Source organism: Zea mays, chromosome 1, assembly GCF_902167145.1.
Source record: "Zea mays cultivar B73 chromosome 1, Zm-B73-REFERENCE-NAM-5.0, whole genome shotgun sequence".
NCBI lineage: Eukaryota > Viridiplantae > Streptophyta > Magnoliopsida > Poales > Poaceae > Zea > Zea mays.
Window position 1 is genome coordinate 80,890,948 of NC_050096.1, and position 24,699 is coordinate 80,915,646.

At 46.5% G+C, this 24,699-nt stretch overlaps 1 protein-coding gene across 2 annotated transcripts in view; it reads left to right on the plus strand.

Annotated features, from left to right (window-relative positions):
- Nucleotides 1–21,945, plus strand: part of LOC100382702 (Mitochondrial inner membrane protein OXA1) — a 28,658-nt gene extending 6,713 nt beyond the window's left edge. The window contains exons 5-9 of one of the 2 annotated variants that reach the window (XM_008645985.3): nucleotides 4,815–4,890; nucleotides 4,970–5,101; nucleotides 5,529–5,636; nucleotides 21,032–21,082; nucleotides 21,182–21,945. In XM_008645985.3, coding sequence (XP_008644207.1) covers nucleotides 4,815–4,890; nucleotides 4,970–5,101; nucleotides 5,529–5,636; nucleotides 21,032–21,082; nucleotides 21,182–21,202 — 388 coding nt within the window. In that variant the 3' untranslated portion in view covers nucleotides 21,203–21,945. Of the gene's footprint in view, nucleotides 1–4,814; nucleotides 4,891–4,969; nucleotides 5,102–5,528; nucleotides 5,637–21,027; nucleotides 21,083–21,181 lie in introns of both variants that reach the window. The other variant, NM_001175425.1, reaches the window with a different exon arrangement.
- Nucleotides 21,946–24,699: the final 2,754 nt, after the last annotated feature.

Below are 24,699 nucleotides of genomic sequence, written 5' to 3' on the forward strand. Positions count from 1 at the left end.
GACCGTATTCTGGGACAGCTGGCCACAATGAACAACCGCCTGGACGCCCACGCTCAACGGCTCGCTCTCCTAGAACAGGAACCTGTTCAGCCGACAGGATCACCGCTAGTGCCACCTCTGGCCGCGGCTACCCTGTCCACGGGTCCTGCCCTGGAGAGTCACGCAGGTGCAGAGCTTCCCAGTTCTGGCGCTTACAATGGCGGATTCGGCGGTGGTCGCCGAGCTCCACTGCACAGCAGCCACCGTGATCGCTATGAAGACGGTGGACCACGACGACCAAATTTTACCTTTCCACACTTTGACGGTGAAGCTGACCCCTTGCCTTGGATCAACAAATGCGACACATATTTTCGCGGCATGGGCGTTCATCAAGATGAGCGGGTTTGGCAGGCATCCTTGCACTTGGAAGGCGTCGCAGCGGAGTGGTTTTATGCCCTGGAGCGTGACATTGGTGGCGTACTCACTTGGTCAAGGTTTATAGAATTTCTCCAGATGCGTTTTTGGCCACCACTCCGTTTCAATGGCATGGCTGACTTGAAAGCATTACAGCGCACTGGCACCGTCGAAGACTACACTCGACAGTTTTTAACAATCTTGTGCCGCTGTGATGACATGACTCATCGGCAGCAGACCAACATGTACACAGCAGGATTGGGGGAGCCCCTGCGCACTGATGTGGAGATGGAGATGCCAGAGACACTTCAACGGGCAATGCATTTGGCCCGAGTGTATGAAAGACGTCTGCTGCTATCTGCCAGCTCCAACACCACCTCATATCAGGCACCAGCAGCGCCATCCAAATCCCCAACAACTGCAGCAGCACGACCAACGTCATCGGCCTCCAGCAGGCCTCGCTTCCGACGTCTATCTCCTGAGGAGATTGCTGCTAAGCGAGCCAATGGTGAATGTTACCATTGCAAAGAGAAATATTCTCCTGATCACAAGTGTACTGCTCGCGGCGTGTTCCTGCTAGAACTGGAGGAAGATGACACCACCACAGAAACTGGCTCACCAGAAGACTTGGGTATTTCACTGCAGGCTATGACCGGAATAGGAGTCGCTGACACCCTCAGACTTCCGGTCAGCATCAATGGCATCACACTCACTGCATTGGTTGATTCAGGTTCCACCCACACTTTTCTTTGTGACGCTGCAGTATCGCGCCTAGGCTTACAAGTGGTTCCTCAACCCGGTCTCTCAGTAAAAGTGGCCAATGGCGAGCGCATATCCAGCAGGGGCAGGGTCACTACCACACTCACCATCGGCACTGAGGATTTCCCCACAATATGCTACTCCTTACCATTGGACGGCTTCGATCTAGTTCTGGGGGTTGAGTGGTTGCGGTCTTTAGGACCCGTCATATGTAATTTTGACAACCACACTATGGCATTTTGGCGCCAAGGACGGCTGATCCGCTTGACAGGCATGGGGGACCCGATTCTCTGCAGCACAGTCATTGACAAAAGCCGAGAATGCATGGAGGAACTTCTACAATCATTTGCTGCTTTGTTTGAAGAACCACACGGTCTGTCGCCTTCGCGTCGCCATGATCATCATATTCAGTTACTGTCTGGAACAGAACCGGTGGCAGTGCGACCGTACAGATACCCCCAACTTCTGAAGGATGAAATCGAGAGGCAGTGTGACCAAATGTTGCAGCAGGGGATCATTCGTGAGTGCACATCAGCATTTTCATCGCCCGTCTTGTTGGTAAAGAAGGCAGACAATACATGGCGGTTTTGTATAGACTATCGTGAGTTGAATGCAAAAACAGTAAAAGACAAGTTTCCAATCCCAGTGGTTGATGAACTTCTAGATGAGCTACGGGGTTCATGCTTCTTCACCAAGCTTGATCTTCGCAGTGGATATCATCAAGTTCGAATGCATCCCAGCGACATCCACAAGACAGCTTTCCGAACACATTGTGGTCATTTCGAGTTTCTTGTAATGCCATTCGGCCTTACCAATGCACCATCCACTTTCCAAGCTCTCATGAATGACATCTTGAAGCCCTTCATCCGAAAGTTCACACTGGTTTTCTTCGACGACATCTTGATATATAGTTCGTCCTGGACAGACCACCTGAGGCATGTAAAGCAGGTGTTCCAGCTGCTGAGTAACAACAAGCTGGTTCTCAAGCGTTCCAAATGCTCCTTCGGTGAACCGGCAGTGTCATATCTTGGACATATTGTATCAGCACAGGGGGTCGCTATGGATCCATCTAAAGTGGATGCAGTGGAGTCGTGGCCAATACCACGTACACTCAGAGCTCTCCGCAGTTTTCTTGGTCTTACAGGATATTATCGCAAGTTCATAGCTGGTTATGGGTCTGTTGCAAGCCCTCTCACTGCTCTTCTAAAAAGGGATGCCTTCCAATGGACAGATGAGGCAGCAGAGGCTTTTTGCCAGCTGAAACAATCACTATTAACAGCACCAGTTCTTCAGTTACCCGATTTCACCAAAAGATTCTTCATTGACTGTGATGCGTCGGGCTCAGGGTTTGGGGCAGTTCTACACCAAGGGGATGGAGCCATAGCATTTTTCAGCAGGCCTGTGTCTCGCCATCATCAGAAACTGCCAGCCTATGAGAGGGAATTGATTGGGTTGGTCAAAGCAGTTCGGCATTGGAGACCATATGTATGGGGTCGACCATTCACAGTCCGGACTGACCATTATAGCTTGAAGTTCCTGCTCGATCAACGATTGTCAACGATTCCTCAACACACGTGGGTCAGCAAGCTTTTTGGATATGACATCACGGTGGAATACCGGCCAGGCAAACTCAATGGCGTAGCAGATGCGCTGTCCCGTCGGGATGAGGATATGGGAACTATGTACACCATCTCCTCGCCTTCCTTTGATTTATTTGCTACTTTAAAGGCAGAAGCTGAAACTGATTCACAGGTGGCTGCAATCTGCAAGCAGTTGGCTGATGGCACTGCTAGTCCGGGTTGGACTACAACGGATGGTCTGCTACGGTTCACGGGCAAAGTATTCATTCCAGAGGCGTCGTCATTATGGTCTGTACTTCTTGCCCAAGCTCATGAATCTGGTCATGAAGGCGTGCAAAAGACAATTCACAGGTGGAGAACATCTTTTTACAGTCCAAAAGCACTCCACCGGGTACGTGAGTTCGTGCGCAGTTGTGCAGTTTGCCAACGCAACAAGACTCAGCACCTTCATCCAGCTGGTTTGCTGCAACCCTTGCCCATTCCTTCTATGGTTTGGGCTGACATATCAATGGACTTCATTGAGGGCTTTCCAAAGGTTGGTGGCAAGTCAGTAGTGCTGACAGTTGTAGACCGATTCTCAAAGTATGGCCATTTCATTGCCTTGGGCCACCCCTACACGGCAGTTTCAGTGGCGAAGGCTTTCTTCGATGATATTGTCAAACTCCATGGTCTACCATGTTCCATTGTAAGTGATCGGGACACAGTTTTCACTAGCCAATTTTGGACTGAACTGTTTCACATGGCCGGGGTTAAGTTACAGATGAGCTCAGCCTTTCACCCACAATCAGATGGTCAATCAGAAGTGGTGAACCGGATTATAACTATGTACCTTCGTTGTCTCGCTGGGGATCGGCCTAAATCGTGGTTGAAGTGGCTTCCATGGGCTGAATATTGCTATAATTCATCATATCAGTCGGCTCTAAAGTGCTCGCCATTCAAAGTAGTGTATGGCAGGGACCCTCCTCCTATGGTTTCCTACCAGCCAGGGAACTCCAAGGTAGCAGCCGTTGATGTCCAGCTGCAGGACAGAGATGCATTTCTTGAGGAAATCAAAGCACGTCTAGTGCAAGCTCAAGTCACTATGAAAAGCTACCAGGATCAGCGTCGCAGAGAAGTGGAATTCAGTGTGGGAGATTGGGTCTGGTTACGGCTACAACAGCGAACGGCTGTAGGGGTCACTACGGCTTCTCCCTCCAAGTTGGGACCAAAATTTTATGGTCCATATCAAATCACACAAAAGATAGGGGAGGTGTCCTACAAGCTGCAACTACCACCAAATGCACGCATTCATGACGTTTTCCATGTTGCTCTCCTGAAGAAGTTCGAAGGCACCGTGCCAACACAGCTGGTTCCCTTACCACCCTTGTTACATGGGCGGGTTATTCCATCGCCTGAGAAGGTCCTCCGAGCAAGGCTGAATAGAGGAGTCTGGGAGCTGCTGGTAAAATGGGTAGGGCGCTCAGAAGCAGATACGTCATGGGAAGAAGTTGAGGCATTTAAACGCCAATATCCACATGTGGCGCTCGCGGATGAGCTGTTTGTTGGGGAGGGGGGAAGTGCTGTAGATTCTTTTGTTGGAAGGCATTATGCTAGGCGCCAGATTTAGTTTGTTAAGAAGTACTAAAAGTTAGGCAATAATTAAGGAGGCTTATCCTCCCGGGAGAGTTATCTTATCCCCTAGAAAATCTGTAATATGGTTAGGCACCTAAGCTATAAAGGTGGCCTTAGATTGTACTAGGAGATTATCAAAGAAGTTGTGCCTGTGGGTGCGGCTGCTTGATCACCATGGCAGAACCTACGCCATCTGGTGATCTTAGCTCCCAGCCGCCACACAGGATACCCTATTCCTTGCGTTCTTCTACTCAATCCACCTTAATATCCCACCCTTCGTGGTGCACTCCTCCCCGCCCTGCGCATCGCAGCCGGGTTCACAACAACTTCACATTCAGTTGCATGACGAAACAATCAAACATTGAAGCTCATAATAATTTTTTTCTTCCATTGCTGTGTGTCATGCATTTGAAATATTGCTCTTTGCTCTAGTCTCTCCAACTTTTTTTTTGTTTTTTGCCTCCACTTTAGACATGGTGTTAGTCCACTTACTCCAATGAAAGGACTCCTGATCCAAGGGCCAATATTCATGAGCTTTTTCTTTGCCGTGAGTTTTTTTTTACTCACTCAAGTCTTTCTTTGACCTTGCTTTTTTTAGTTGTACTTCACTGCACTACCAATTGTAGATATCAAACATGGTTGAGAAAGTACCTTCATTCAAAGGAGGTGGAACATTGTGGTTTACTGACCTGACGACTCCAGATTCTCTTTACATCTTGCCTATGTTAACAGGACTGACCTTCTTGGCCACAGTGGAGGTGTGCACTTTGTCTGTCTCGATTCAGTTTTTTTATTACCCTTTTGGCATTGTGCAATTAGTTTGCTCTACCTCTATTTCATTCTTGGATGCTTATTTCTCTACTGGAATAAAACTACCTCCACTATAAAATGGAAGTTTGCACAAGCAGCCGTTGATGATCATATATTCAATTATTCATGTCATATATGTTTTTTAGTCTGGACCTGAATTTACCACCACCTGGTCCCCATAAGCATTTATGCATTCCTTATTAAACTCACCCAGGTAACTGCACTGTGCTTGTCCATGGATCTAGTGAACTATTCTGCTTGTGCATAAATTTTTCCTATACTTTTGACCTAGATTTTCTACCTTAATCATCTGCTGTTTTCTATATCTGTTTATTGATTCTGAAGTCAAACTAATAAAAAATTGTGTTATTGCAGCTTAACTTGCAAGAAGGAATGGAGGGAAATCCTATGGCTGGTAAAATGAAGTACTTTTCTAGAGGAGTAGCTGTTTTGACAGTCCCATTTACAATGAACTTTGCCACGGTATGACAATATTGCTACATGCTGATATTTTCTTAGCATTTTTTGCATTAATCTAATCTTATTTGAGATCACTCATTGAATCGTATTACCGGTAATTTGTTGACAACCAATATTGGAATACTCAAGGAATATATTACCTCAAAATCCCAAATATTATGCAATTCTAGCATTGAAATTTTGTCCCAAAAGAATGCAGTCCTAGCTAGGTAGGGGCTATCTTTAAAGCCATGCATGCAACGTTTTGGTAGAGTACATTTTCTTTGGAATTCGCATGCAACATTAATTACCTAGACTAACAAGCCTTCCAATGTATCATTTCACTGTCAATTAATCTGTCTGGGAATTTCTAGGATTGTATTACTCTGGGGGTGGAGAGAGTTTTTAGCAAGATCCCTGTGAAGCTTGTTAGGCTCGTGGTTTCATAGGTTTAAATTCTGTGAATGTTAACATGTTTACTATATGCATTATGGTTATAGCTAGGAGAAAATGTGTTGGTAAATTAAATGACCATAGGACAAGTTGTCTCATGCAAGGTAATATTACATAGCATATTTTCTTACTGTAGATAGGGACACCATATTCGCGTAACATAATATGAAAATACTCCTAGTATTGACTTTTACATATACAAGTATTTTTTATGGAAATTTAAAGGGCAGATCTAGTGCTGGAGGCTCCCACATTAGGGCTTGTTCGTTTCACGGTTAATCCATGTGGATTGGGTGATATTGAGTCGGTTTAAATCCATCGCAAATCAAAATCTATCCCAAACCATCCCAATACACTCCAATCCACATGGAGTTAGAATAACCGAACAAGCCCTTAGTGGGGTCTAGGAAAGGGATAAACCGAAGCAAGAGAGGTTGCTTTGAACCGCGATCCGGTAACTCAGTGAGACAGGTCTCCCATCTGCATCAGACATGCGCTTCAAAAAAAGTCAATACTGGGAGTATTGAGCGTAACTTTGCATAACTTACCATTCAAAAAGTCATGGCTTTGGCTCTCCAAGACTGACCCGAATAGGCCTTGGAGTGGATTGGATCTCCCTGTTCAGTCACAAGTAAGGAAACTAGTGGCCAGTTCGATGTACACTAATGTGGGAAATGGCATTAACACCCTTTTTTGGAGGGACAGATGGATAAATGGGTGCTCTATCGCTGAGCTGGCACCTGAAGTGACCTCAAAGGTGGATAAAAAGTTTGCCTCTACCAGGACAGTGCATCAAGCCTTAGAGGGCATGTCGTGGGTCAGGGACATCAAGCCAACCCTCTCCCTTATAGGGATACAACAATATCTTACTCTTTGGGACACCCTGGGTGAGATTGTGCTCACTTCTCAGGAGGATCACCATGTGTGGAGATTCGAGTCTTCGGGCCTTTTCTCTTCTAGGTCCTGCTACAAGGTTCTGTTTTTGGGCTCCATCACCTTCGAACCTTGGAAAAGACTTTGGAAATCTTGGGCCCCTCCTAAGTGTAAGACCTTTTTATGGTTAGCCATGCAGAATAAGTGTTGGACAGCGGACAGGCTGCAAAAAAGAGGTCTTCCCCATCCGGAAGCATGCCCTTTATGTGATCAAGAGCAAGAAACAGTTCAGCACCTGATGACTGGTTGTGTCTTCGCCAGGCAGTTTTGGCATAGCATCCTCTCCCCCTTTGGTATGGGCCACTTAACTCCAGGACCAGAAGATACTAACTTTGCTGATTGGTGGGGACTAGTGACCATTCAGGTGCACAGAAGCAAGAGAAAGTGAGTCAACAGTGCCATTATTTTGGGAGCATGGTGCCTTTGGTTGCATAGAAACAGAGTTATTTTCGATGGAGAGTTACCAACCATTGGCAAGGTGCATAGAGTTTTCATCGACGAGCTATCCTTATGGGTGCTGGCTGGTGCCAAACACCTCGGAAGCCTTGGGCTTGCTGCTGCTCTAGGCGCAGCAAGCCCGACCTAATTCTTTTCCTTGGTCGTCTTTTTGTATCCTAGTCCTATGGATAGTTTTATTTATGCTTGTTGCTGGCCACCATAGGGTGGTTTTTTGTACTGGTCCTCTTGGACCTTAATTTCCCCTTCTTAATATAATGATGCGCAGCTCTCCTGCGTTTTTCGAGAAAAAAAAAATTTCCACAACCTAGTTTTTATGGAAAATTAATGTGGAATTAATATTGAGCATAACTTACCATAAAAAATATCTTAGCCTGATGCCTATTACGATACCTTTTGTGAATCCATCATATGATGTTACTACTAAACTTCCACCATCATATCCCCTATTGAGCATAGATATGGATACATGGATCAATATCCATCCAATACATATGACATTTAAAGAAAACTAATATGTGGATATCTTTTAGTAACTTTTTTTCTAAAAAATAAGTCATAGATGTAGTGTGAATGCATGAAAGATCTTAGGTGTTGTTTGGTTCAGCACCCTGAATGGTAACGAGAATGGAGTCACGTACATCACTGCTATAACTCTGGGAATGGATAGCGCTGATAACTCTATGAATCAATACAAGTTGTTCTAACCAAACACGAAACAACGCAATCGATTTACTTCGTGAATGGTTAACGGACAAAAAGAATGAAACCAAACAGCAAGTTAGCTTTATTGAGGCAAACAGAGGAGATCATCCATCTGCTCTAGGCACTGGAGAGCCTCTACGTGGACCGGTCTGACTGGGACACATCAACAAGGAGCAGTTGTTTGCTGCTGATGGCCACCACAGCCACGTCAGAGAAAGATCAAGAGGGAGAAAAATCAAGAAGAGTCATCACTGCCAACAGTAGGGAAGACTTACCGCTCGCTGGTGCTGCGGGCAGCCATGCATGTGCACAAGTTTGTGCGAACAGCTGCCACCTTGTGGGCCACCACCTTCGTGCCCGACCGTAGGGTCCTCTGCCTCTCGATTTGAAGATCAGAAGAAACACCAGGAGCTCGGGTGAGTAAGAGAGAAAAATAGAAGAACAATAGCTGGAGGAGTAGGGGAGGAACCGAGGAACTCACTATGGCTCTCGCCAATGACTCGTCGACAGGTGGTGGTGGCGCTCTTTGGACTCTGGTTGCTGTTGTGGGTGTCGTGATGTGTTGCGACGAACATATTGGGTTACACATAGCGGAGGCTCATAATCGATGCTACCTTGCTGGTGTGCTAGGAATATCAACATGATATATCGAGTGTTGGAATGTAACTATGACAGCCCATATGGGGCGCCTGGCCATTGGCCCATGTACACTATAACCCTAATGTAACCCTAGCCTATCTGGCTATATAATGAAGTCACCCAACCAGTAATAGGTGTGCGGTGTGTTTCTTCATGGTATTAGAGCAAAACACGATTTTTTTCTTCCGCTGCCCCGCACCTGGCCGCCGCGCAAGTGCCTTTGCTTCTCGGCCGCCTCCACCCGGCACCAGGTCAACTGGCCGCTGCGCCTGAGCCGTCGCCACACGGCCCCCGCGCCGTCGCCACCCGGCCCCCGCGCCGCCGCCACCAGGCCGCCGCGCTCGCGCCGCCGATACCCGGTCGCCACGCTCGCTCCTACGACAACCCACCCCGCCCGGACGCCGGCCCTAGCGCGCCGCCGTGTCACCGCCATCCATGGCCAACGAAATCACCGGCGCCGACGGGCTCGCTCTGGTCTTCTTCCTTGCCTACGCCGCTGTCAACGTCAAGCAGCACGTGCCGATCGACCTCAGCCTTGAGCGCCCCAACTACTCCAAGTGGAAGGCTTTCTTCACCGCTCTCTACGGCAAGTACGGGCTGCTCGGCCATATCAACGGCACGGTGGCTGCGCGCCCTCAAGATCCCACGTGGTCTCAGCCTGACGCGTGTGTTCGTGGGTGGATGTACAATTCCGCTGCCGACGTTGTCCTTCACCTCGTCATGGAGCCCGATCAGGACGCCTGCGCCCTGTACGTCTCCATTGAGGCCCTATTCCAGGCAAACAAGGAGTCTCGCGCCGTCGTCCTCGAGCAGGAGTTCCACAACCTGTCCCAGGGCGATCTCTCCATCGACGCCTACGCCCAGCAGATGAAGCGCACCGCTGATGCGCTCCGGGAGGTCGGCCACACTGTCTCCCCCGCGCAGCTCGTTCTCAATCTTCTGCGCGGTCTCAACCCTCGCTTCGCCAACACCGTCGACATCATCTCCAACACGTCACCGCTGCCTGACTTCAAGTCCGCCACCAACATGCTCCGTGTAAAGGAACTTCGCCTCGGCACCGAGAACAAGGAAGCTTCGGCATCGTCACTTGCTGTTTCCATCGCCCCGTCCTGCACGTAGCCCGCCTACCACTCCACCTCCTCCTCCAGCAATGGGGGCAGTGGCAAGGGCAAGGGGCGCGGTGGCAACGGTGACAACAGGAATGGCGGTGGTTGGCGCCACCAGCAACACGGCGGCGGCCGGCGCAACCAGCAGTAGGGTGGCGGCCGCCAGCCACCACAGCTAGGGATGGCAGTTGGACCCGTGGGTATGGATACCCGCGGGTTTCGTACCCGGTGGATATGGATACGGGTAGAAAAACTCACCCGCGGGTCCTATCGGGTAGGATACCTGAAATATATCGGGTCGGGTATGGATAAAATACTTTACCCGCGGGTATCCAGTGGATATCCGAGATATCAATATACCTCTTAAAATGTGCTACATCCACTAAAAATTAAGGACCATAATAGAATGGAGCCAAAAAAAATACTCCCTCCGTTTCTTTTTATTAGTCGCCGGATAGTGCAAAATTGCACTATCCGGCGACTAATAAAAAGAAACGGAGGGAGTACACAACAATCCTGGTTTTGTTGCATGCTGGTTGCTGCTACTTCACCATGGACACAGGCACGACCACGGGCTGCTATTGTTGGCGGCAGGCTGCTGCTACTATACACCATGTCACGGGCTGCTGGAGCTGGTTGCTGCATGCTGTTTTTATTTATCAATTTATCATGGCGCATGTGTTGTTGATTAATAAATATTAATTTGTGCTAACAGTCAACTGTAATGTACTAGAGATCAATGAGACATTGACAATGTTATGACTGTCAACTATCATGAACTCATTAAGCTTTTATTCTCTGTACTCGAATTTAAATATATTGGATGCGATAATTATGAGTTTAGATATTGTATCGACGTGTAGTCAAATATAGTCATTCTCGTGTTGTACTGGTGCTTAGATGGAAACTAAAATATTTTATGTATTTATTATAACACTAATTGAATGTTATTTAGTCTACAGTAACATATCCAATGGATACCCGATACCCGGTGGATATCTGATGGGCACGGGTACGGGTACAATTTCTCGCCCGATTGGTTTGGTGGGTATGGATATTTGTAGAAGTCTCGGGTACAATTTCGGGTCGGGTATTATTATACCCGAACAAAATCCGACCCGCTGCCATCCCTAACCACAACCAACTGGCCCTTGGGTTTGCTACAACCCCTGGGCCGGTCCGTGGCCTCCTCAGCAGCAGCAGTGGGTGCCTACTCCGCCTCCTCCACAACAGGCTCACACCGCCTTTGCGCCGCCGCAGGTGCTCCTTCAGGCGGCTAGAATACGTCCAACCTGATTGTCGCCCTTAATCAGATGGCGGTGCAGGACTCCTCTTCCTGGGTTATGGACAGCGGAGCGACATCCCACATGTCCTCCAACGACGGTATACTCCTCTCCCGTTTTCCTTCCCCACCGTGCTCCATTACGGTCGGTAACGGTAACGGGCAGTCCATCCCTTCATCTGGCCGTGGCACATCTTTCTTACCTATAGCTGATCGCTACTTTCATCTTAATAATGTTCTTGTCGCTCCTCAACTTGCTCGCAATTTGCTATCTGTTCGACAACTTACTCGCGACAATAACTGTTCTATTGAGTTTGACGCTTCTGGTTTTTCTGTTAAGGATCTCCAAACCAAAACGGTCCTTCTTTGGTGCAATAGCAACGAGGATCTCTACACCATTCCACATCGTCTGCTGCCTCGCTGCCATGTTGCTGTCGTTACTCCGGAGTTGTGGCATGCTCGCCTCGGTCATCCAGCGCCAGCCGTCGTTCAAACCCTAAATAAGCTTTCAGCTATACAGTGTAATAAAGCAGCTCGCCGCATTGGCCATGCCTGCCAGCTAGGCAAACACGCTAGGCTGCCCTTTGCTAGTTTTGTTTCTAATACTTCTGCACCCTTTGAACTCGTTCATTGTGATGTCTGGACCTCTCCAGTTTTGAGTATTTCAGGCTATAAATATTATCTTGTGATAGTTGATGATTTTACTCATTTTTGTTGGACATTCCCCCTGCGCCATAAATCTGAGGCTCATGAGCATATCGTTTAGTTCACTGCTTACGCTAACACACAATTCAGCTCTTCTGTGCGCTGTTTTCAGACCGATAATGGGATCGAGTTCACTAACAGTGCCACTGCCGCCTTCCTGGCTGGCCGCAGCATCCTTCTTCGCACCTCGTGCCCCTACACATCCGCCCAGAACGGCAAAGCTGAGCGGATGCTTCACACTCGGAACAATGTTGTTCGGATGCTTCTGATCCATGCGGCCATACCTCCTCCCTATTGGGCCGAGGCTCTCTCCACCGCTGTGTTTCTCACAAACCGGCGGCCTTCGTCGTCCATACATAACGGTATTCCCTATCATCTCCTTTATCGCAAGATGCCAGATTACTCACTCCTTCGAGTTTTTGGTTGCCTGTGCTATCCAAACCTCAGTGCCACGACCCCCCACAAATTGTCTCCTCGCTCCGCGGCGTGTGTTTTTCTCGGTTACCCTCCTTCCCAGAAGGGCTACCGGTGCCTCGATCTATCCACTCGCAAGATCATCATCTCTCGCCACGTTGTGTTTGATGAGACTCACTTTCCGTTTGCGGCTTCAAAGCCTCGACCGGATCTTTTTGATTTTCTGCTACAGGATCTACTCCCCGCGCTAGCCCCATCTACTTCAGCCGCACGGGAAACGCGGGCCTCAGACGATGCCAGCGATCCTGTCGGGCTGGACCCGGCCATCCTGTGGCACGATGTTGCCTACAGACTGCCCCAGGAGCCCCGACAGACGGTACATATCGGCACCAGTAACGGTGCCCCCGCTGAGTCACGGTTTGGTCTTCATTACAGTTGGTGCCCACGTCCAGCACCGGCTCCAGCGCCGTAGGCGGTGGCGCCCCAGCCTGCGGAGCCTCCTGCGCGGGAGACTCGTTCCCGGACGGGCTCCCTGCCGCCCCCCATACAACGATATGGTTTCACCGCGGCGGTCTCCAGCTTGGCGTCGTCGCTGCTAGGCTCCACCTGGGCCGCGCTCGCCGATGCAAATTGGCGCGCGGCGATGACTGATGAGTACAAGGCGCTTGTTGACAATGGCACCTGGCGTCTCGTTCCTCGCCCGCCTCGTACCAACGTCATCTCCTGCAAGTGGGTCTACAAGCACAAGTATCGTGCTGACGGTTCCCTAGCTCGCCATAAATCTAGGTGGGTCGTTCGTGGGTTCTCGCAGCGGCACGACATCGACTACGACGAGACGTTCAACCCGGTTGTCAAGCGGGCCACCATCCGGGTCGTCCTCAGCATCGCCGCTTCTCGCTCCTGGCCGATCCATCAGCTGGACGTGAAGAACGCTTTTCTCCACGGCCACCTGACCGAGACTGTCTACTGTGAGCAACCGCCCGGTTTCGTCGACCCGGCTGCCCCGACCACGTGTGCCTCCTGCAAAATTCCTTGTATGGACTCAAGCAGGCGCCTCGGGCTTGGCACCAGCGCTTCTCCGGCTTCGTATAGCGGTCTGGCTTCACTGTGTCAGCCTCCGACACGTCTCTTTTTGTTTACAAAGAGGGCGCTGACATTGCCTACCTAATGCTCTACGTGGACGACATCATACTGACAGCCTCGTCGACCCGGCTTCTTCTTCGCCTCACCGAGCTCCTTCACTTCGAGTTCACCATGACAGATCTCGGGGACCTACACCACTTCCTTGGGATCTCTGTCACGCGTTCCAAGGACGACCTCTTCCTCTCCCAGCGTCAGTATGCTGCGGATCTGCTCCAACGCGCCGACATGGCTGAGTGTCACCCTACGGCGACTCATGTTGACACTCATGCCAAGCTGTCCGCTACGGATGGTGCCCCAGTGGCCGATGCCACTCAATATCGCATCCTCGCTGGAGCTCTACAGTATCTCACGCTGACTCGGCCGGATCTCGCCTATGCCGTTCAGCAGGTGTGCCTCTTCATGCACGACCCGCGCGAGCCTCATCTGGCGCTGCTCAAGCGGGTCCTGCGGTATGTTAAGGGTACCCTCTCCACTGGACTTCACATCGGCACCGGCAGCATTACGGGTTTGTCTGCCTACTCCGACGCTGATTGGGCGGGCTGTCTAGACTCTCGGCACCCTACCTCAGGGTACTGTGTCTTCCTCGGCGACAACTTAGTCTCATGGTCCTCCAAACGGCAGACTATGGTTTCTCGTTTGAGTGCGGAGGCTGAGTATCGTGCTGTTGCGCACGCTGTGGCTGAGACTTGTTGGCTTCGTCAGCTGCTCCAGGAGCTTCATGCACCCATCTCTTCGGCGACAATCGTCTTCTGTGACAACGTCAGTGCTATCTATATGACTGCCAACCCTGTCCATCATCGTCGCACAAAGCATATTGAGATTGACATTCACTTCGTACGTGAGAAGGTTGCTTTGGGACAGGTCCGGGTGCTCCGTGTTCCATCATCGCTTCAGTTCGCTGACATTATGACCAAAGGGTTACCTGTACAATTATTTACTGATTTTAGGTCCAGTCTTTGCGTTCATGACACTCCCGATTAGACTGAGGGAGGGTGTTGGAATGTAACTATGACAGCCCATATGGGGCGCCTGGCCCATTGGCCCATGTACACTGTAACCCTAATGTAACCCTAGCTTATCTGGCTATATAATGAAGTCACCCCACCAGTAATAGGTGTGCGGTGTGTTTCTTCATCGAGGAAGTCCAAAACTATCGACTAAGTATCTAGAATTATCTCATTTATTTTTCATGGATATTTTGATGATATGTATCCACCATATATCCATGGGTATCCTTATCTGATACGGGATACGAGGTACATAGACCGCTCTTGTAGTGCCTGTTTGTTATGAACCATAGTCCTTTAGGTGTACACCACTAGGAAGATAGTTGAGACCTGGGTTCATTGTCTCATTCCCTTGATACATCACTCACCTTTATAAAGAGAGGATTCCTTGACCGCTAAGGATGATCCAATCAAACCCTAACAAATCATATCTAATCATAAAAAAACTCGTCGGGGGAGAGAAAGATCGCCCTCTAGGTATTATATTAAGAAGAGATCGAAACATGGTCCCGGTCGAGAACCCCCCCGGAACCATGGCCCCCATCACCACCCACTCTGCAACGGCCCAGCCGGAGGGTGGTGTGCAGGACGTAACCCGGGAGCGGGCAGGGCACAATGAGAGGAATTTTTTTAACCAAGCTAGAAATTCGCCTCCGAGGGGGATTGAACCCAGGACCTGGAGGTGCTACTCGGAAGGCTTAACCATTACGCCAGAGGCCCTTTCACAAATCATATCTATCCCTTATTGATCCTAGATCTCTATTATAATGAGGAAGGGCTGCCACCCCAGAACCCTCCCCCATTGAATTGTAGTTACATCTCGTCTTATTTTATTTTCTTCTAAGGTGAGAAGCCAGAAGGGCAGGCCTGGTGTAGTGGTGAGAGCTATCTCGCTGGTTCGAAGCAACCCCTCCACATTTGCAAGGGCAAGGCTTGTCTCGGTTTATTCCTTCCCTAGACCCCACTCATATGGGAGTCTCTGGTACTAGCTGTGTTCTTTTTTTCTAAGAAAAGAAACTAGAATTCATGCATATATGCAGTACACATCCTGGATCCCATGGAATATTAGGAGATCTGATGCCTCTATCTAGCACAATGTCCATGTACACACAATGCTTCTAGCAAGGGGCAAGGGTATGGGGTGATATGTTAGTGCAAATGTGATGTTGTGACGATATAAAGGAATATAATGCTCCAAAACTAGAAGTCAATGAAGCTAAAACTGAGTGGAACATGAACTCACTGAGTATCACTCCTGGTGATTCAACTTCTTCTGCATAGACATGGTTTATCTTGACTCTTCCAGATGACCGCTTACTCTTAGTTGGTGCAATACGATTAACTTAAGTTGGTTGCTTTGGTTCATTCTTAGAATTCTAGAAAACGAATGGTGTTGACTGATTTTTATATGGGCATTTGGCAACAAAGTGTTCTGCTTCAGATAGTGGAAACATGTTCTTGGGTTGCTCATTTGGCTCACTCGAGTGGACTGTTGAGTACAAAAGTGCTCTAAGTCTTGACTGACTCTGAGGTGGTCTCCGGTATGAATTAGTGGAAGCACTGTAAGGTCCAATACTTCGATTATTCTGTTCAGAGTTGGTTGGATGTTGAGTCTTTTGAACTTCTCTGGCTGATGTGGCTTATCCCTGTCTCCCGTGTCCCCTTGATGTTGAAGACGGAGATTCCAAAGACCATGTTGTAGGGCCCAATAGACAAATTGTTTCGAATGACCCTTAAAAGTCGAACCGCAATATTGTACCCTGATGTATTATGTATGCCTGCATGTTGGATTAATGTTTTTGTGGTGCCTGAATGTTTGCCACGTGTGTGCTTTGTGTGGAATAACAAACTATATATATATATATATAAAGTTTATATGCGAGCCCTGGCCTTCCAATAATTAAAGGAAGCCCCAACCAAGAGAGAGAGAGAGAGAGATCTACCCCAATAAATTCCCCTGGGAGTCACCTAACTCCCTTCAACCTTCCTCGACCGCAGATGTCCCGCTGTTCGAGACGAGTCCATGGGTTCGTAACTCAAGAAGACGGGGATGAGATCAACCAGGGGAACCAAGTGTCCAAGATGCACGGAATGTGGTCCCAGACATAGCGCAAAATGGACAACTACCTCCACATCCATGCACACCAGCACATGTGGTTCTGGCCGCCAAAGTGCTAACGACCGCTCTCATAACTCAAGCTCAAGGTAATCAGGGTAACTGTGGCAGCTACAAGTCAGCAACCCCTCAAAACAACAACATGATTGGAGATTTCAACTGTCTGCAACCACACAAGTTTGGAGATTCTGATAAACCCAGTTGAGATAGATATTTGACTAAGAGAAACTGAGATGAAGCTAGAAGTTGTTCATGCTGATGACATGGACAACAGTTGAAGGGACCAACACTACTTGGTGGTAGAGTTACCATGAAGCAAATGTCAATGCTGGTGACATAGTATGGAATGGTTTTGTTAAGATTTTCAGACAACATATTCCTAGCAGCATCAATGCATCATGAAGCTCAAAAAGGGTGAATTCAGGAAACCCCACCAAGGAGGTATGACGGTGATAAAATATATGTATAAGTTCATCGAGTTGTCCTGATATGCCCCCAAAGATGTTAGTGACGATGAGGAAGCCCAGTGAGCAACCAAAGGATGTGTTTCCATTGTTGTGAGGCAGATCATTTTGTTGCTAACTGCCATATAAGAACCAACCAACATTATCGGTTTTTCTAGCTCTGTGAATAGACCGGAACCGTCAACTGATGTCAATCATATTGCACCAACTAAGAGTCATACTTGGTGAGTTTCTGGTCCACTCAGTTTTAGCTTCATTCAGTGTTCTTAAGGCGGTAAGGAGAGCAAGTAAACATGACCATCGCCTTAATGCCTAGGCAGGCAAGGCGAGCAAGGCGCCTAGAATTATCCGAGCACCTGGACGCCTAGGTGACGCCTTAAAAACATTGGCTTCATTGCTTTTTGGTTTCGAAGCATCACATTCCTTTATATCGTTGCATTTTGTGGAAAAGAATAAAATATCTACAGTAGCCCTTAAGATGCCGCTAATTATCTGATTTTCGAGTGGACATTTCCCTTGTCACTTAGGAGTTAACAATATCATTATAAACCTAAGCGAGGTAGTATTTCTAACCAACCTAGTAGTACTTACCTCCCAAGAGATTGATGTCATCTTGGGCACGAATTGGTTGACCAAACACCGAGGAAACATAGCATGTGTTGAGAGGACAATGATAGTAACCAATCATCAGGGCCAGACAGTTCAGAGCTGTGTTTGACCAAGTCTGTTAGAAGCCATAGTAAATCACATAAAGGTCGAGTCACCCGAAGAGGTGCCACTAGTCCAAGACTATATAGATGTGTTTCCAGACAAGTTACTGGGTAATCCACCAGATAGAGATGTGGAGTTTGCCATAGACCTTATTTCGGGGACCAAGCCTGTCAAGAATGTCTACTGTTTAGCAAGCTAGCTGAGTTGAAGAAGCAGTTGGAAGAACTTCAACAGAAAGAGTACATCAGGCCTACCGCATCCCTTGAGGAGCACCAATTCTTTTTGTGTAGAAGAAATGTAGAAGCATGAGATTGTGTGTGGATTATCGAGAACTCAATACAGTTACCATCAAGAACAAATACCCTCTACCTCAGATTGGTGATCTATTTGATCAGCTGAAAGGAGCCAACTTTCAGACAAGCTTTCTCTAGGATTGATATGAGGTTAGGTTACTATCAGCTCAAAGTTCGACAAGAAGATATCTCGAAGAAAACATTCAAAACCCGTCATGGCCAATATGAATTCACAGCGATGCCTTTTGTATTAACCAATGCACATGTATTCTTCATGACCCTCATGAATATGGTATTCATGGAAGAGTTGGATCGGTTTGTCGTAGTCTTCATCGATCTGCATCCTAATCTACTCTCAAAACGCGAACGAGCATGGTCAGCACCTAAAGGTTGTTTTGGAAAAACTTAGAAGTCACAAGTTGTATTCCAAGTTCAGCAAGTGTGAGTTTTGGTTGCAGAAAGTCAATTTTCTTGGGCATGTGTTAACAACTAAAGGTGTTGAAATTGACCCAGAGAAAGACAAGGCAGTGTTATAATGGAAACAGTAACCGACAAGCATCCATAGTGAGAAATCGCGTGAAGAAATCACAAGCTTGCCTATGGCCTCTCATGAATTTGGCGATCAATAATTTAAAATGTGCTTTATTCTAGTGGTGAAAATTGGGACGCCACACCTATCAGGCCTAGATTGTCAATATAACCCATTAGTATTAGGGTTAATTATGTTGAAGTGCATAAGTGGATTGGTTACCTTCTCCCACCAGCTTAAGCTTTTGGGTTGAACTGGTTAGTGCGTCCACTCTAACAAATTAGAGATAGAGATCACTTGCTTAGGGATCAAGTAAATCTCTCTATATAATGAGAGAAAATGTATCAATCTAATCAAGCAAGAATTAAGAAGAAAAACTCTTTCTTCTTGCTCGGCTGTGGGCAAGGCATAACATCCGGCCTGCCCCCTCTCCCCTAGCCGCCACCATAACAAATGTTCTCCGAGGATGAAGACTACACGAAACATCAGACCTGTTGAGGATTTTCCACCATGGAAGATTGGTGGCATTGCTCTAGGCAATACCATATACCACTAGTTTGCCACCCGTACTTGACGCCACACCAGACATCCGCAATGCCGCTTGTAGTTGTAGGAGCACCGCTGCCTAGTCTTCATGCTCCATCCTCTCCTTGCCAATCATGTCTTATATATTTGCACAACCAGCCAACATGCTGGCACACAAATCGATAATTGATAGGTTGTTGGCAGTAGAAGCCACGCGATTGGATTGAAAGCAATGCAATCTGTTACTAGATTTTGTGAATTGTAGTTCATTAAGGGTAAACACTGCTAGGAAGATGGATGTATGGAGTTGGCTTCGGGGGAGACTAGACTAATGGAGAGACTTGGGGTTAATTCTTCTCCGCTCCCTCCTTATACATCACCTCCCTTTATATAGAGGATCCCTTGATTGCTAAGGGCCTCTTTGGCACGGCTCCGACTTCTTGCGGCTTTTGCCGCGGAGCCGTACAAAACGTCCATCTGAAAAATGGTTCCCTGCAAGGAGCTGAAGCTGTTTTTGTTATGAGGAGCCAGAGCCACGAAAATGTGGCTTCTCCTGGCTGCTCACAAACTTGACACAAATTATTATAGAACTACCACTTGAACTGTTTTTGCCAAACGGTTTCAGCTCCACCAAAGGAGCCGGAGCTGAAGCCTTCCAGTGGATCCCTTCCAAACTGATCTTAAGGAAGGACGGCCCAATCTAATCCTATGTGCATCTTCAAGAACGCTCCTATTCAATCCCCTATAATCAAAAATAAGGTGTACATGAAAAAAAAAACTCCAACAGTTTCCTTATTCAATCTCCTATCTTCAATGGCACCCTAAATGTTTCTATTTGTCCCTCGATTCTTGGTTGCATGCTTAGCACCTTTTTTCTGCACGTGCCCTTTTCCTTGTCATACCACCTCGTCATGTGCCAAGTGCCTGCACCGCTCTCCCTTTTGTGCCTGCCATGCGGCGCTGCCCTTCCCTCGCACGCTGACCACCCGATGCCACCAGGCCATGCTCACGGCAATTTCTATTCACCTGTTACTGTTTGTCCTGGCACAGACATCTTCCCCTGGTGGCTGCCGGCTGGTGTTAAAATGTTGTCAGGACCTGTGGGATCCTTATCGATCAGCCACCGTTGTGTAGGACTCAACAAGAGGCGATCGGCGTCTGACAGAAAAATGAAGACTAGATAAATACAGAAACTGGGACCAGATATGTTTAAAAGATAGCGGTTGAAATTGAGGGGGACTGTTGTGAGAGAAAACAATTTAGGGTGGATTATATTCAGGATACACTCTGACAAAATAGATCTAATTTAGGTGGAATCCTGGAAGTGCTCTAACAAATTGTATTTAATCATATCCCTAATTTACCCTATATCTCTAGCTAATGAGGAAGGGCTGGCTGGCTGCTGACGCATAACATGGCTAATACTGCCATAGGCCCACCTGCCATTGCTATGCTCAAAAACACTTGTATTATGGATCACTACGTTGTATTGGTAGTCTTGTTACCCTTAGACTATCTTTAGCAGCTTACCCATACCCATATTCAAACTGCACTCTGCGAACAGTGCAGAACAATGCAAAATAATGCTTATGGGTAAACTTTGGGTGAACTACTGAAGTCAGTCTTATGGGCCCTATAATACTGTTGGTATTTAGCTGTGTTAGAAGATAACTTTCTTGTAGCTCCAATGTACTAAGGAAACAGCCTGGATGGTCATATTAGTCACAAATTACAAGAACTTTATAATTTAAAATTTTCTTAGGGCCTGATTAGATTCTGAATTTTTATATGTGCACGAAATTCACAAAGATGCATGCTATTAGTCTGCATAGTGCACTAAGCACTAAACTAGTGTAGAAACAAGTCAAGGTAGTAATATATATGTGATGCACTCGTTTCCTAGGTAAGTCCTAATTGTTGTTTCTTTTGTCCAGGCAGTTTTCTGTTACTGGACCTCATCAAACATATTCACCCTGTTATATGGTCTTGGTGAGTATGGCCCCAGACTTTGGCCGAATCTGTAGGATCTCGTGCTCTCTTTCATGGCCTAATTGTTGATAATTTGTGTCCCATCATTTTTTTTGTCAGTTATCCGGCGACCAGCTGTGAGGAAGTGGTTTGATCTTCCTGCTTTGGAAAATACGCGTTCGCTCACGGCAAAGCCAGTATTCAATATGTTTGGTGGATCCAAGGCAATACCAGCCGCACAGTCACCAGTAGCGATCGCAGGAGCCCAGCAATCTGGTCTGGACCAACCTGATGCTTCTGCTCTTGGCTATAAGGTCAAAAATCTTGAGAAGAAAGTGAAATCCAGGGGTAAATCTCGGAAACACAGGTAAAATTTTGTGCATCTGTGCCCCAGATGAGCAATCTGTACTTCCACCATCGGAATGATGGATACTTGATTTGTCCTGATATGCCCCCCAAAAATCAGATTTTGTATTAGGAACCTATCTTTTCGTCGTTTTTGGCTGCTTTTGTTTTGATTTTTCAGGGGGGGGCGGGGGTGAAATAAGCCACATAAATGTTTGACTTAGTACCAGAGTTGATTATACACAAAATGTATTTCAGTAACTTGTGATAGTTAAAACATTGGAGGGTCATCTTCCAAGGATTGGTATGAAAGCTACGTTGAAGTTCAGGGACAGTCAATCAACTTTTGAGGCACCATTCGACATTCTGTAGCAATTGGCAATTAGGTTCAAAGTGTGCTGGGCAGAATTTTGTGGCCTGAATGAATATTGAGTTTGTATGTACTAAACTGTCTTAGAATACCATTTACAGGACGTTTGGATCCTTTCATTTTAGAGGAATTGGAATTCACTCAATAAAGTAACTTATTTAGTTTGGAATTTGACATTCCACCACTTTCTAAAATTCAGATATAAACCTATCTTAAATTCAGGGGTGGAGGATGCGAAATGATTTTATACTTAGAAGAATTTATTTCTACTTATATGACACTTTTCGTCTTACTCCTCTATATCCTCTATATTAAAAATGTAGTACATAAATATCTCTGACATCTTGCTAATAATAGTATATAAATATATTTTATAAAACCGAGTTATCTTAATTGATATATGCCTAAATTACTATTATTAGAATGTAATTTAATTCCAATGATCCAAATGGGACTGTGCGTTACTTGAATCAGTCAACTGTTGCAAGTTTTGCCTCAGCGGTTACACTGAATTTTTTTGCATTTTGGTCCTTCATCGGAAAAAAATTCACGTTTGGACTCTAGAAAATTTTAATGTCATTTTTGGACCCTTTACTCGGCGTCATAGCCTATGGCGCCGAGGTAACACAGCTCGGCGCCATAGGCTATGGCGCCGAGGTACGTGCTGCGTTGGCACAAACGGACGTCGTGGCGTCGATGTGGTACCGAGCTCGGCGCCATAGATCTTGGCGCTGAGTTCCATTCTGTACAGAAAACTTGTCTAGCTTAGTTGGTAAAATATAATGCTCTTAACCTTGTGGTTGTGGGTTCGAGCCCCACGGTGGGCGTTTTTTAATACTTTTTGTCTTTGTCACTTATTTTTTTTATTGTCCATATTTTTCATTTATGTCGCTGATTTGTCTGTCCTGATTTATTTCTCATCCAGTTTTATTTTTGTGACTGATTTGTTTATTCATCCAGTTTTTTTTTATCCGGCGAGCACAACAGCTGTATATGCAGTAAATTCTAAAATATATCATCTATGAGACAAGTATATAATGGAGTATACTTTTATTTAGTGCAGAAGAAAAAATGAATATGTGTGCTTCTTTTTACTGGGAATATGTTATTATGTATTTAAAATTTATGTTCAAAAAAACTCAATGAAAATATAATATTTTTATTTGATCACGATTGAAGTAAGAGTGTTCTAATTTGATTTTTATTGTGGTTAGCTGAGCAAACAAGGGAAGAAGTTGACGGCTTGTGAGCACTGTGGCACACAGCTGTTGTGCTCGCCGGATAAAAAAATCTGGACGAATAAACAAATCAGTCACAAAAATAAAACTGGATGAGAAATAAATCAGGACAAACAAATCAGCGACATAAACGAAAAATATGGACAACAAAAAAACAAATAAGTGACAAAGACAAAAAAAAAGTATTAAAAAACATCCACCATGGGGCTCGAACCCACGACCACAAGGTTAAGAGCCTTGTATTTTACCAACTGAGCTAAACAAGTTTTCTATACAGAACGGAGCTCGGCGCCAAGCTCGGTACCACGTCGGCGCCACGACGTCCGTTTGTGCCAACGCAGCACGTACCTCTAAGGGTGAAAACGATCGGTAACGGTCGGAAAAAACCTCTCACCGTTTTCACCTGCATAAATTTTTGTTCGGTCGGAAACGGTAAACGGGAAAGTCGGGAACGGATAACGACCGGTAAATTCCGGTATATTGAAAACGGATAAATCCGAGCAAAATAGCTCGAAATTGATCGGGAAACGGTAACTGTAATCGGAAAAGCTCACACTAAACAAATTCTAACCACACAGATGTTCATTCACATCCACATACAAGTCTCATTCACATACAAGTCTCAACCACACAAATATACAATACATAGTCATGACCACACATAAATGATCATACATGTTCACTAAAGTTTTAACCACATAGTATATAAGTCTTAAACACACGATACATAAACTAGAAATCATGTGGCATGTCGTCTGGATCACTTGATATATCTTCTATGACATCTAAAACCCTAATCTCGAAACCCTAACGGGTATAGTTCTTGCCTCCTTTGTTTTTTTGTGTACCGGGAAAATACGGTTAAAATACGGGAAAATACCGAATTATCCCGAGAATTCCTAAAACGGATGGTAAATATGTCTCACCGTTTACCGTACCGTTTTTGTAATAACACATCCCGTTTCCGTCCCGTTTTCCGTATATCCCTAAAAATCTGAAAACGGACGGAAAAATCTAGTAAACGGTACCGGAAATTTACCAAATTTTACCGACCATTTACATCCTTACGTACCTCGGCGCCATGCCTATGACGCCGAGCTGTGTTACCTCGGCGCCATAGGCTACGGCGCCGAGTAAATGGTCCAAAAATGACATTAAAATTTTTTAGGGTCCAAACGTGAATTTTTTTCCGATGAAGGACCAAAATGCAAAAAATTCGGGTGGTTACATGTTTGGGCACTCCGGCTCCGTTAGCAGCTTCAGCAGTGGAGCGAGCTGGAGGACGAGTGATTTTACGCGTTTGCATACCGAGGCAGCCACCATGTACGGCTAGCCGTACCAAACACACTGGGAGCCTCTGATGAGCAGTTGAGTGGTGATCGAGAAGAGTACCCGTCTGAGCTCATGGAGACATGGAGCTCGTGGACTCTAGGCGCTGCAAGAGGATGCCATCAGGATTCAGGACAGCGAGGCATCGCCGATTCGTTCGTGATTTGGATCTTCCTCGAGCTTTGATACGGTTGAAATCAGGATTCATTGGCAATTTGCGCAAGAGGAAAAAGCATGGCAAATTCGTTGATTTAGGTGCGAGATGTTTTCTTCGGAGGACTGCGGATCAAAGATGTTTGACTTTTTTTTGTGTCACGCTTGACCGGCTCGTTTTAATAAAATAATTTTGAGAAAAA